Source organism: Humulus lupulus, chromosome 5 (genome assembly GCF_963169125.1).
Source record: "Humulus lupulus chromosome 5, drHumLupu1.1, whole genome shotgun sequence".
Lineage (NCBI taxonomy): Eukaryota > Viridiplantae > Streptophyta > Magnoliopsida > Rosales > Cannabaceae > Humulus > Humulus lupulus.
The window spans coordinates 63897381-63911146 of NC_084797.1; the positions used below are offsets into that span (position 1 = coordinate 63897381).

The following is a 13766-nucleotide window of genomic DNA, read 5'->3' on the forward strand; positions in this document are numbered from 1 at the left end:
GTTCAAATTACAAAGTGTATTCACTCATGAACGTGGTATAAACTCACCACAAATACTAAACACTCATTTTTTCACAAGAACACGTGAATACTATGATCTTGAATACAAAGAAGGAACTCTCACAAATATTACAATACACTCACAAATTATGCATCTAAGAGTTCACTTTTTCTCAAAGCCTTAGAGACCTATTTATAGAGTACATTTTGTGTTCATAAAGACTGAGAATGAATCTCCTAATAAAGGCAAGAATATTTGAAGATATTCTTGATTGATGAAGAATTTTATTTTTTAGAAGATGCTGATCCGACAGATACGATTTTGGTGGAGACAACTAAGACCTATGTCAGATCAAAATGCTGAAGATAGAAATAATAATTAATAACTTCAAATATTCAATTTTCTGAATTTTATTATCTTAAGCTGCACGAAAATTTAAAGTCAAATATTCCAAAAAATACTTTGAGTAAGTACTGAATATTTGCTTTAAATAAACAAGATATATCTTCTTTTTATAATCAAATTGTGATAAAATTAAGCTAATATAAGGAAGCTAAATAATCCGAAAATGGAAAATGATATTCTGAAAATTACAATAAAATGAAAGTAAAAGTGATCTTTCAATTTCAGGATTTACAACCCTAATATTTTTGTTTTCAAGTTTTTTATTTTTATTTTTTATGTTTAGTTCTTCAAGTGAAAAAATCTCTGATTGGTTCGCGATTAGAAAACTGTATTTTTGAAAAGTGAGATTCTAAAATGAAAATCTGAATTTAGTAACTAAAATCATGTTTCTGAAAATGTGATTGGTTCAATGTCAATAAACTGTTTTTGAGTTTTAAAAAAATGAATCTGTGATTGGTATTAAATTTGAAAATATAACAGAAACTGAATATGTGATTGGAACAGCTGAATTTGAATATTATTTTAATTTTATATATTTTATATACATAGGTTGTATAATATTAAATTTTGATTTATCAATAGATTTAATTAAGTAAAATTTAATTATATTGATAAATTAAAATTTAATAATAATTATTGATTAAATTCATAACAATATTGTATTGTCATCTATAAAAATACCAGCACAGCTTATTTTTGAATTGTGCATAAATGTCATAAAATATTCCACAAACAACTTATTACTAGTGGGAACATACTCAAGTCATAAAAATTAGCAAAAATAAATAAATAAATACAAACAATGATACAAATGATAGAAATAGAGAGAACAAATAAATTCTAATTTTGATTTTAAGTTTTTGGAGAAAAAATCACAAAACAGATAAAACGCAAAAGTGTTTTCTAAATTACAACACAAATTAAAATTCTGATTAGGATATTCTACCAAACAAATAAAATATTTTGGCAGGTCCACAAATTTTAAGTTTTCAAAATAATCCCCAATACCCAGCGGAACCAGTTGCAAATCCTTTCTGCCTCCAGCTATTAAGACCACCAATTCACCTCTTTTGCAAGTGTATGAACCAGTCGACTCGATTCCGGCACTCACCCAGCAGTCATCAGCAGACCAGTCTCAGCCACGACGCCACCTCTTGGTGCTGAGTGTTCGTCGATGGCGTCCGAGCCCACTCCGCCTCTTTAAGGTCTCCATCTCTCTCTCTCCCTCCCTCTTGTGTTCACTGCCATCAGCCAGCCATAAGGTATTCCGCTACTACTAATTACTCACTGATTAAACGTTTGAATTTTTTTCAATATCTGAGCTTTGAGTTTGAAGTTTCAATCTTTTATCTTTAAATATGCTCCGAGACTGAGTTATTTTTTTTCCTTTCATATGAATTTTTAAATCTTGTCTCACTCAGAATATTAATATACGTATATGTCACAGTGGAGTGCATAGCAAAGTTAATCTTTGCTCAGTTTGTCGTGAATCTTTTTGGATATCAACGTTAATCTTTCATTAGAGCTTCTTAGCTTGTTTAATGGAAGAGCAGAGGCAATGGCTTTTGAGATAGGCATTTTCAAAAAAATGTTCTCTTAATTGCTTCTAAATTCCCAATATTAAAATGGCACATTTGATTTTGTTGCCAAAAGCTACATAAATTAAAAGAATGGTCATTAACATGTACACAAGCTTTTGCTTCCTTTGCTTGGATCCTTATTTCTGTCTCTTGATTGGAGAATGAAAATGTCAGGCTAATTGTTTGCTATATTCTTTTGGGTTTGAAATTCAATGCTCATGCTATATAATGCTGAGCTCCAATAATTTATTTTTCTTCGTTTTTAGTTCTTGACACCATTTCTAATGACTTAAATTTTATATTATTTTAATTTAACGAGTTCTAATTCTTTTGTTAGGTCCGTTAATAGGTTGCTCATCGAGTATGTACTGTAGTAGTTTCAGTTGTACTTGTGCTTTTACAGAGACTGTAATAACTACTTCGAATCATAGTGAGTCATTTAAAGGAAGAAGCTTTGGAAATTTAAAGGTTTGCACATATGGGTTCTTGGGAAACATGTTGACATTGAGGAGAGAACGAATGGGTTTACCTGGGTTAGTTAAGAAAGTACCAACAGAAGGGGAGGGACTGGCCAAGGAGAAGAATAAAGTTATGATATCTTCAGAAGAGGTTATAAGGGTTCTTAAGTCTACAGCGGACCCAAATTCTGCTTTTTTTTATTTTAAGTTTGTTGCTGGGTTACCTTATGTTGTTCACACCACTGTAACATGCAATTACATGCTTGAAGTCTTGATGAATCATAAGAGGGTGGAGGATATGGTTGCTGTTTTTGATTTCATGCAAAAGAAAATCGTTTACCGAAATTTGAACACTTATCTTGCTATTTTTAAAGGTCTTAACATAAGGGGTGGAATTCGACAAGCACCAAGTGCGCTTGAGGAGATGAGAAAGGCTGGGTTCGTTTTAAATGCATATTCATATAATGGGTTGATCTATTTGCTTCTCCAGTCAGAGTTTTGTAGGGAGGCTTTGGAGGTTTACAACAGAATGGTCATTGAAGGGATGAAGCCAGCCTTGAAGACTTATGCAGCACTAATGGTAGCATTTGGTAAGTGTCGGGATACTCAAACGGTAATGGGTTTGTTAGAAGAGATTGAACATTTGGGATTGAGGCCTGATATCTATATATTTAACATATGCATTAAAGTTCTTGGAAGGGCCGGGAAAATTGATGAGGCTTATGATATATTAAAGAGAATGGACAAAGAGGGATGTGGGCCAGATGTTATTACTTATAGCGTTCTCATTGATGCTCTCTGTAAAGTAGGTAAACTTGATAATGCAAAGGCGTTGCTTGTAAAGATGAATAAAATCAGCAGTCTCAAACCTGATCGTACAACTTACACTACTTTGTTGGACAAGTTAAGTGATTGTGGAGAATTTGAAACTCTGAAAGAAATTTGGGATGAAATGGAAGCTGCTGGTTTTGATCATGATGTAGTTACGTTCACCATTCTTATTGATGCTTTATGCAAAGCAGGCAATGTTGACAAAGCATTTGATACTCTGGGTGTCATGAAGGAGAAAGGGATCTTACCAAATCTTTATACTTACAACATCTTGCTCGGGGGACTATCAAGGTCAAGTAGATTGGATGAGGCTCTTAAACTTTTCAGTCAGATGAAATCCCTGAGTATCATGCCCAATGCAGTTACATATAGCACACTCATTTCCGGTTTAGTGAAATCTAATGGTGTGGATGAGGCTATCGATTTTTACTATGATCATGTTGGTCGTGATTTTTCCCCTATTCCTCATACATACGGCCCGCTCATTAATGGTCTTTTTAAGGCAGGAAGACATGAAGAAGCAATGCTTTTCTTTGATGAGATGGCAGAATATGGATGCAAACCTAACGATGTGACTTTCACTATTCTTATAAATGGATTTGGAAAAGCAGGAGATGTGGAAACTGCCTGTCAGTTGTTTAAAAGAATGGTTAAAGAAGGAATGAGACCAGACTTAAGGACTTACACGTCTCTACTGGTACCTTTATGCCATTTAGGAAAAATTGACGATGCTCTGTATTACTTTAAAGAACTAAATCAGACTGGCCTTAGTCCTGATATAATTTTGTATAACCATTTGATTTACGCACTTGGAAGATGTCAGAGGACAGAAGAAGCTCTGTCTCTCTACACTGAAATGCAGGGCAGAGGAATTTCTCCTGATCTTTGCACATACAACAATCTAATAGTCAGTCTTGGGATTGTGGGAATGGTTAAGCAAGCAGTGAGTATGTATGAAGAACTACAACGTAAGGGTCTTGAACCTAATGTTTCCACCTACAATGCTCTCATTCGAGCCTACACCCTCGCAGGGAATCCAGACCATGCTTATGCAGTTTATGAGAAAATGATAGTTTGTGGCTGCAACCCGAATGAAAAAACGTTGGCACTCCTTCCTAGTCAAACTTGAGTAGACATTTCTTTGAACTGTGTTTGAGGTATGAACCCTTCATATAACTTTATTTACCCAATGAACATTTTCTTCGCAGAAACTGTTTCTTTTAAGAAAGATCTTATTTCAGATTGTTCTATGAACTTACCATTTTCAGGACCAAATGGTTGGAGGGATGATCAAATGATTATTTGTTCAAATGCAATTGGAATTCGGACAAGTTTTGTGGTGAAGTAATCTACAATTTGTGTTCAATTAATTTGTATTGTATATACGAGTGAGTGTATTAGTTTTATAAGTTTCTTATCCTTATTCAGAATTAAATAATCTACAATTTGTACTCATTAATTTGTATACATTGGGTTTAAATTATTTTTATGTTTGATGCAGTATTTAGAAATAACGGGGCGAGGTAATGACGGAACGAGATCAATCTTGCCTTGAGAGAGACTATACCAACTCTTGTCCAGCAATGTCATTCTTTTCTTGTGTGAGTTGTAGTATTTTCTTTCCTAATTCATTCATAAGCTATCTTAGATTAAAGGAAAAATAAGGACTTTGAGTCTGTTCTATGTGGTTTAGTTTACGGGTATATAAATAGTCAAGTAGGAAGGTCTAGTTAAAAACGAAAGAGCCACCTTACATTTTGAATTCGTTCAGGAATTTGATTTCATAGTTTAGTTTTAATTTGGATTCTCATTTGTATATTAATGTTTATTAATGATCAAATGTTTTCCTGATGAAATTGTTTATGCTTATTTTTGTTGATGGCTAGGTTGGATGTGAATACATATATAGTTAAGGAGGAAATTTCATGTCTCTATAAAAGGCTTTTGTAAGATGAAAAGTTTCTTTTAGTCTCATTCTCACTCGGTGCCTATACTACAGGTATTTGCCTTTGGTTATCTTAATATTATGGCACATAATTTATGTTTACTTTATTAACTGATTAGTAGTACTCATTTCATTAATGTTTATAACATGAGAAGCTTTGTGTGTGTGTATGAAATGTGGTTAAATTCCTTGTTAGAAACTAGAAAGTGGCCGGGATAGTGACCATGGCACATACAAATAATATAACTCTTCCTGTTTAAATATGTGAGTAAATTATATTGCATGGTGGGGATTTAGCAGGTCTTTGGTATGGGGGATATGTTTGGTGAGAATGGGAATGTCAAAACTAACTCATGTTTGGTAAATTTATTTTTAATGGTTTGGAGTTTGTGTTTCTAAGTGAGTTATAACTTTTAGCTTGATTTGATGGTAATCTTGTCCCCTTTAAACACTTGATTTTCACATTCTCTCAGTCTAAATCTCCTCTAACTCTACTTCTATATTCAACTCTCATAGTAAACACCTCAACTTCTTAGTTTGATTTGATAGTAATTTTATCAAAGGATTTTTTTTTGGCTTATGATGCCGAAGTGATTTTTTTTTTCTTGTCAGTCAGTATGTTTTTGTTGCAACTAGGAATGGTTGTTAGTGTTATAAAGTCACGACAACATTCCCTAGATTATTTAGTTATTTTACTGTATGGCTTGTAAAATAGTTTTATTTTGTAGTTTTAACATTTGTGCTTGACACATGAGATTTTTTACTTTTGAAGGAGGCCATTCAAATATTGGTACCTATTGCTACATGTAGTTTCTTAACATTTATAATGCCATTTTAGTGTTAGTGTATTAACTTTGGCATGATGTTACGACTGAGGCTTAGATAGTCTGGTCTGTAGTGTTTACGGGAATTGTGTTCTCTGATTTAGTTGGGGACTGATCCTTGGGAAGTATATAAGTGCTACTATGAGTGGAGCAACATCTCAACGAAATAGAGCTGGGAGTGCCGACTATTTCACCCAAATATCTATTAAATTTTCATGGAACAAAGACGAGTCTCTTACAAACAAAACTAAGTTATTTTCCCAACACAGTAATATTGTGAAAAACACGAGGAGCCAATAGATGTTTCTCGTTGTCTCAAATTATCTTTTACATATTAGGTTCTTTTATGATGATGATGATAGACGGCAATTGTTTTTTTTTTTTTTTTTGGAAACTCCACTAAATAACATTTTTGTACCCAATTATTATAATCATATTCCTCAATGTTTTTCACAAAAATAACTTTATACCCACTTAAATGACTTAAATGCCTTTAACTAACATTAAGCCTCCCACGATCAAGAGAAAAAGTCTATTGCAACAATTATCTTCTTCTACACATCTCTTCTCCAAATCATTATAACAAAATCTTAATCACAAAAGATCTAAGACATAGTTTGATTGACAAAGAGGAACTCATGCTCTATAGTTTTAACCTCATTCTTTAAGAATATTCACAAAGTTGAAGGAGAAATAATTATTTGAAGCAATTGACAGTAAGTTTCTTTGTTATTTATAAGTTATGAGTGTGTTCTAAAATAAATTGTGTGTTTTTCACACTATTATGGGTTTAGAAACCAAAAAAAAAAAAAATTTATGTTGAGATTATGAATTTTCGTTTGAAATTTGTGATTTATGGCTTTTTGGTTCGGACCTTGTTTGGACATGGTTCGGACCAGGTTCGAACTTTGTTCGAACATGGTTCGGATCAGGTTCGAACCTTGTTCAGATATGGGTTGGATCAGGTTTGAACCTTGTTCGGATATGGTTCGGACCAAGTTTGAATCTTGTTCGAACATGGTCCAAATTAGTCCGAATTTGGTCCGAACTAGGTCCGAACTAGGTTTGAACTATGTTTGAACAAGGTCCGAACTGGGTTGGAATCATGTCCGAACTTGGTCTGAACGTAAAAACACTAAATCACATTAAATTCATCATCTTGTCATAAAATTCATTATTTTTGGCAAATTTTTCAGCTCAAAATAGTTTGAAAATACAACTATAAACTATTATATAACACACACAACCTATAAACAACAATTGTACTTACCCATTATCAAAAACTCTTTTTTCCTTCAATTTTGGTAACTTTTGAATGAAACAAATAGTGAGATGTTGACTTTGGAAGAGAGAGAACAAAAATTTGATATAAATAAAGATGGTAGCTACAATTCGGGGAGTAAGATGAGTAAAAAGAAAGATGATAAAAATTGATGGTGGTTGTGGTTGCAAGATCATGAGAGAGGAGAGGAGAGGAGAAGAGAGAGATGGGAGAAGAGAAAGAGAACCTTAATTTGTGCTACGGGTATTTATGACTTTTTTAGTGGGTATGAGGTTATTTTTGTGAATTTTTTTAAAGGGAAAATATCAATTTGGCCCCTGTATTTTGCTCAAACACTCGATCGGTCTCTATGTTTTGTTAAATGACAAAACGAACCTTGTGTTTTGCAAAATGGAACAAAATGATACTCTGAACTCGATTTTTGTCAAACAATTTTTCAATATAACTAAAATACCCTTAGATTTCTGAATTAATGAATTTATTAAATAATGAAAAATATATTTTAAAATAAGAAATAAAAATATATATATTTTATTTTATTTTTCTTCTCTCTCCTCTCTCTCTTCCCTTCCCCTTCCTCCCCAATGTTCTCCTTTTATTCTCTTCTGTTCTTCTTCTCCTTCTCCTTCTCTCATCTCTCTGTTCTTCTCCGCCTCGATCTTCTCTTCTGTTCTTCTTCTACTACTCGATCGATTCAATGCTTATTGGGGGCAATACCTCATTATAATAGGACCCACAAGGCTAATCTTGCGTATATGGACCCTTACTAAACTGAAAATTCTTGACAAGCAAGTTTGCATATGTTTTTACAGTATAAATTAGATATCTTGATGAGAAAGATTAACAAAATGAATGAATAGAGTAATACCGGAACAACTTAGTCCCTGTTGGTTTCACCTCAGTTTAGTCCCTCAACGCAGCAATTACAATGAATTTTTTGTATTTGATTTATGATTGTATTTGTTTTATTAGTTAGATCTTGTATTTTTTTTTTCAATGAAAAAATTGTCCAATTCGTCGATTCAATGTTAATCGATGATTCATCTATTATCTCATTATTAATTATCAAATCTTTTTTTTACTCAATTCATATATTGCGATTTTTTTCTCTTTCGAGAAAATTAGGTTTATTTCTTTGCTTGAATACGTCTTCTCACATTTCTTGCATTTAAACACAGACCTATATTATTGCCCCCCTGAAAAATAAATAAATAAATAAAAACTTATTTTTCAGAACTCACATGATCCAATTCCCCAAACTCCATAAAAATAAAAAAGGAAAAATCTAAAAAAAAAAATACAAAACCCACATCAGAATTCGATTCAAAACTTACAAATTAATACTCGGAGGGCCTATTCTTATCAGAGGCTCATAACATACAGGGCAAGCAAAAATATCAGGCAATTCAGAAGTTTGACTTTTCTCAATGTTCGACTCCTGAAAAAAAAAAAGGTTCACTTCTTCGCAACAGAGTGCTTTTGTCCCAGGAAGACTCATTACAGATGCACTTATTGCCTATGAGTGCCTTCGTAGTTTAAAATCTAAGAAGTTAGGGAGGAAATTATTCGCAACAACGAAATTAGATACAAGTAAGGCGTACGACAGAATTGAATGGATTTTTGTGGAGAAAATGTTAATTAAGATGAGATTTCAGCCTTACTGGGTTAACAAATTAATGAAATGCGTATCTTCCGTCCGATATTCGTTTCAAATTAATGGAGTAATCTATGGCGAAGTAATTCCATCAAGAGGGTTGAGACAGGGGGATCCTCTATCACCTTATCTTTTTCTGGTTTGTGCATAAGGTTTTTCAGCTTTAATTCAACAAGCGGAAAGTAGAAAGGAAATAAAGGGACTAAGAATAGCTAATACAACTCCTTTCATTACCCATTTATTCTTTGCGGATGACAGCCTCATTATCGTCTAAGCATCTAAGAGATCTCTACAAGCTATATAAAATATATTTTCTCTATACTCAACATGTTCTGGACAGGTAAAGTTTTAAACCATTGCAATCAAATTCTGAAAGACACAATAAATGCATTCACTAATAACTAGCTCCAATTAGAGATATCAATTCATATGTTTTCCATTTATTCAAATATAGCTATAATTAGTATCTTTCTTTCTACGCAGATGATCAACTGTACAAAGTCTTTATTATACTTTTCTCCATATACTTCGGAAGAGATTGCCACTTTGTATACATCCTCTCTAAATATGCAAAGAACTGATTCTATAGAAACATATCTGGGTCTACTCATGTTGGGAGGTAGAAATAAGAAATTTTGTTTAATTCAATAAAAGACAGTTTGGATGAAGTTACACTTATGGCAATCAAATCTTTTTTCTCAAGCTAGTAAAGAAATCTTACTTAAAGCTGTTATCCAAGCTATGCCAACTTATCTAATGTCATGCTTCTGTATACCAGAAGGTTTGTGCCAAGAAATTGAAAGAATACAAACCCGATATTGGTGGGGTTCTACTACTAAACAAAAGAAAATTCATTGGCATGCTTGGCATAAAATGTGTAGACCAAAGTGTGAGGGAGGATTAGGATTCCGAGGTTTTATTCAGTATAATCAGGCACTATTGGCAAAACAAGCTTGGCGATTATTAATAAACCCTACCTTCCTTCTTGCAAAAGTATTCAAGGCAAGATACTATCAACATACAAGTATATTGGAGGCTAGAGAAGGTCTTTATCCTTCAATAACATGGAGAAGTATCATCTGGGGTAGGGACCTTTTACGTAGAGGATTGCGAAGACGTATAGGAAATGGTAAAGATACTTTGGCCTTTAGTGATCCATGGATCCCAAGACCTCCATCTTTTCTCCCGAGTACAACTGATATATCTGATCCCCTTAGAGTACATGATCTCATAGAAACTCATGGTTCGTGGAACATGATACGGGTCTAACAATTTTTTAATGCTGCTGATGCCCAAAACATCTTAACCATACCTCTAACTCAATTTGATCATCTAGATTCATGACTCTGGCACTATACAAATCATGGGAACTATTATGTCAAAAGTGGATATAATCTAGCCTCATCTATGAACACTGCATTGCCCTCTTCATCTGTTACATTATTAGCAATGTGATGGCAGTCCTTTTGGGGAATCAAAATACCGCGTAAAATTCTACATTTTGCTTGGAGAGGATACCATGAAATTTTGCCCACTCTTAAAGGTTTAAATCAACACAATATCTGTACACACAGTGTTTGTCCACTATGTGGTTTTGAAGAGGATTCTAATACACATGCTGTCTTTTGGTGTCCTTCCTCTAAAGAAATATGGGATCGGTGGGATTATCCTTTCATGTCACATAGGAAAGAAGATATTTCCTTTAAGGAAATTCTACTCTATGCCTCTGAAATTTTGGAAAAAGAAAACCTTCAAAAAATGTTCATCATAGCTTGGGCAATTTGGTTTGAAAGGAATAAAAGAACCCATGGACACCCAGCAAGACAAGGATACCAAGTGTTTAAATGGGTAACCCGATACTGGGAATCGATAAGAAGTACACAGAGAATGACAGAGCAACCCATACAAAATGCAAAATATACAAATCAAAGAAGAGAAGATTCGGGGAACCAACCCATTATCCTATCAGTGGATGCTGCATTATCTAACCAGACATAAACAATAAGATTTGGAGCAATCATCCTCTCCTCAGATAAGGAAGTTATTGCAACTTTATCTAAGCCCTTAAAATGTAAGTGTTGTTGTTCTTTAAGTTAAAACTTACTACAAAAACTCAAAATTAAAAGATAAGAGGCATTCCTATAAGTGAGCAAAAAAGGTAAATGGTTAATATCGGTCTTTGGAAACTTAACCAAAGGGATTCATCCGTTTGGTTAAGGTTATTTTATTGCTTTAGATGGAGGTTTTGTTTATAGTTTTTCAATTCCTATGCAATACACTTGTTTTGTTCTTGCCTAAACTTTCTTATGAATTATATTGCAGGAATGTTGTCAGCCTTTCAAGCAGAAGCTATAATACTGTTGGTCGCACTCAATTGGGCTCAAAGGTTTGGACTTCAGCTGGATGTTATCTTTTCTGACTCCCTTTCTCTTGTTTTGGCTTCAAATAATAACATAGCATATCAAAATGAACTGGGGATTATTTTTTTAGATATTAAAACTTTATTGTCTACTTTTGCGGGGCATCTCTGTCCTCTGTCATATGTTGGCCGTAAGTTTAATAATCTGGCCCATGGATTGGCGAAGCATGCTCTTAGGTTAGACGATGAGTTTTGCTGGTTGGAAGAAATCCCTCTCCAGTTTGTACTCATTTTCTGTTACATTATGAATAGTAATAAACTCTATTCCCTAAGACGAAAAAAAGGGTTCACTTTTATTTCTTTCATTCTCCCCAAATTACAGTGGATGAAAAGTATGTTAAGGAAATACCGGTTTTAGAGTAACAACAGAGCTAGCACAAATGATGAGGGCAGCGGAGGAGGAGTATCGGAGATGAGGATCCAAATGGGGAATTACATTGAGTTGAGAGTATTTTGGGGATAAAAAGGGTTTGTGGAGAATGGGTTTGAAAGATGAAGAAGTCATCGCTATGGAAATTAGATTTGAGAATCGATCGAGTAGTAGAAGAAGAAAAGAAGAGAAGATTGAGAAGGAGAAGAACAGAGAGATGAGAGAAGGAGAAGAATAGAAGAGAAGAAAAGGAGTAGATCGGGAAGGAAGGGGAAGAGAAGAGAGAGGAGAGAGGAAAGAAAAATAAAATAAAATATATGCTTTTTTTAATTTTTTATTTTAAAATTTATTTTTCATTATTTAATAAATTCATTAATTTATAAATCTAAGAGTATTTTAGTCCTATTGAAAAATTGTTTGACCGAAATCGGGTTTAGGGTATCATTTTGTTCCATTTTGCAAAACACAGGGTTCGTTTTATCATTTAACAAAACATAAATGCTGATCAAGTATTCGAGCAAAATACAGAAACCAAATTAGTATTTTTTTTCTTTTTTAAAAGAGATACATGATTATAATAATGGGTAAATAGAGGTTAGCAAGTAGAGTTTTTTTTTTTTTGTTTTTTTTTTTGTCTATTCTTGTTTTTGTTGAGGCTGCATGTACTTGAAGAATATCATAAAATTTACTGTTTTCTAATTATCATATCAAATATTTACTATTTTTTTAATATAAACAAAATATTAATTTTTATATGAATATATGCTCTTGTGTACTTTGCTAGGTCAGTTTAAAACACTATAAATAAAAATTATCACAATCATGCATTTCTATTTGAAGTATTTATGTTTCTTTTCTTATTAATTTGTTTACTTTTCAATTGTCAGAGATATATATTTATGAGAAATTTTAAAAAATATGGTTTTTATACTATTAATATGCAAAAATATAAGAATTATACTTTTTTTAATTTGTATAGAAAAAATTTATTAAAGAAAAAATTAAAGAATGAGAAACACAATTAGTAGCTAACTAAAATATAGAAATGCCACATTTTTTATTATAGTTATATATTTTTTTTATTTTTTATTTTTTCCTTTATTTTTTAATTATTTTTTCTTTCTTTTTCTCCTTACTTATTTTTTCTTCTATTTTTTCTTTTTCTTTTTCTTCTACCAAGTTTTTCCTTCATTTTTTTTTCTTTCTATTTTTCCATTCTTCTTCTTCTTCTTTTTATTCATTTATCTATTTATTTTCTTTCTTTCATTCGTATAGTTTTTTTTTCATATTTTTTCAGTTTTATTTTTATTTTTTTTATTTCTATTTCTATTTTTTCTACATTTTGTATTTATTATTTTCTCATTCCATTTTTTATGAGCTTTTTCTTTTTTTCTTCTTCCATTTTTTTTTCCTTTTTTTTATACCAATTTTTTCATTCATATTTTTTTTCTTTCCATTTCTTCTTCTTCTTTTCATTTTTATTCACATCTGTTTTTTTTTTCATATTCTTTTAGTTTTCTTTCCTAAGTTTTTTTTCCTTCATTTTTCTTTATTTTTTGTACTTATTCTTTTCTCGTTCCATTTTTTTCACACATATTTTAACATTACATAATTATTTTACTATTTATTTTTTTATTATCTTTTTTTATTTATTATATTTTATTATTGTAATTTTTTTTACAGTTTTTTCCACTATATGTAAAAATTCAAATCAATTTTTTCAGTATTTTATTTTTACTGTAACCCTTATTGGAACACCAAAATTTGGAAAGTAAACTAATAAAAATATGAAAACGTGAATGAGTAACCAGTTACCTTGATGGGAACATTCAAATCTAGAAAAAAATAGTATATGAAGAAGATGAGAGAGAAGGGAAAATGGGTGGATCTGATTTTTTTTTATCTTCAGATCTGTGGTAACTAGTTACCTTCCCGTTATTTGTGTGTATATTTCTAGGGGTAACTGGTTACCTTCACGTTCTTGTATGTATATTTCTG

At 32.1% G+C, this 13766-nt stretch overlaps 1 protein-coding gene across 5 annotated transcripts; it reads left to right on the forward strand.

Annotated features, from left to right (window-relative positions):
- The first annotated feature begins 1400 nt into the window (after positions 1-1400).
- LOC133834865 (pentatricopeptide repeat-containing protein At4g31850, chloroplastic-like) lies at positions 1401-12152 on the forward strand. Of its 5 annotated transcripts, none has more exons than XM_062264636.1 (6): positions 1401-1667; positions 2323-4431; positions 4543-4662; positions 4776-4875; positions 5161-5273; positions 11302-12152. In XM_062264636.1, exon 2 carries the CDS (start codon positions 2349-2351, stop codon positions 4401-4403), a length of 2055 nt encoding a protein of 684 aa, XP_062120620.1. In that variant the 5' UTR covers positions 1401-1667; positions 2323-2348; the 3' UTR covers positions 4404-4431; positions 4543-4662; positions 4776-4875; positions 5161-5273; positions 11302-12152. The 5 variants fall into 5 exon arrangements, with proteins under 5 accessions (XP_062120620.1, XP_062120621.1, XP_062120619.1 ...); XM_062264637.1 differs by lacking the exon at positions 11302-12152 and adding an exon at positions 6148-6487; XM_062264635.1 differs by lacking the exon at positions 11302-12152 and having other exon boundaries at positions 5161-5518.
- The last annotated feature ends 1614 nt before the right edge of the window (positions 12153-13766 follow it).

Coding starts and splice junctions, on each gene's coding strand:
- LOC133834865 (XM_062264636.1), top strand. CDS start 2,349: ATGTACTGTAGTAGTTTCAGTTGTACTTGTGCTTTTACAGAGACTGTA.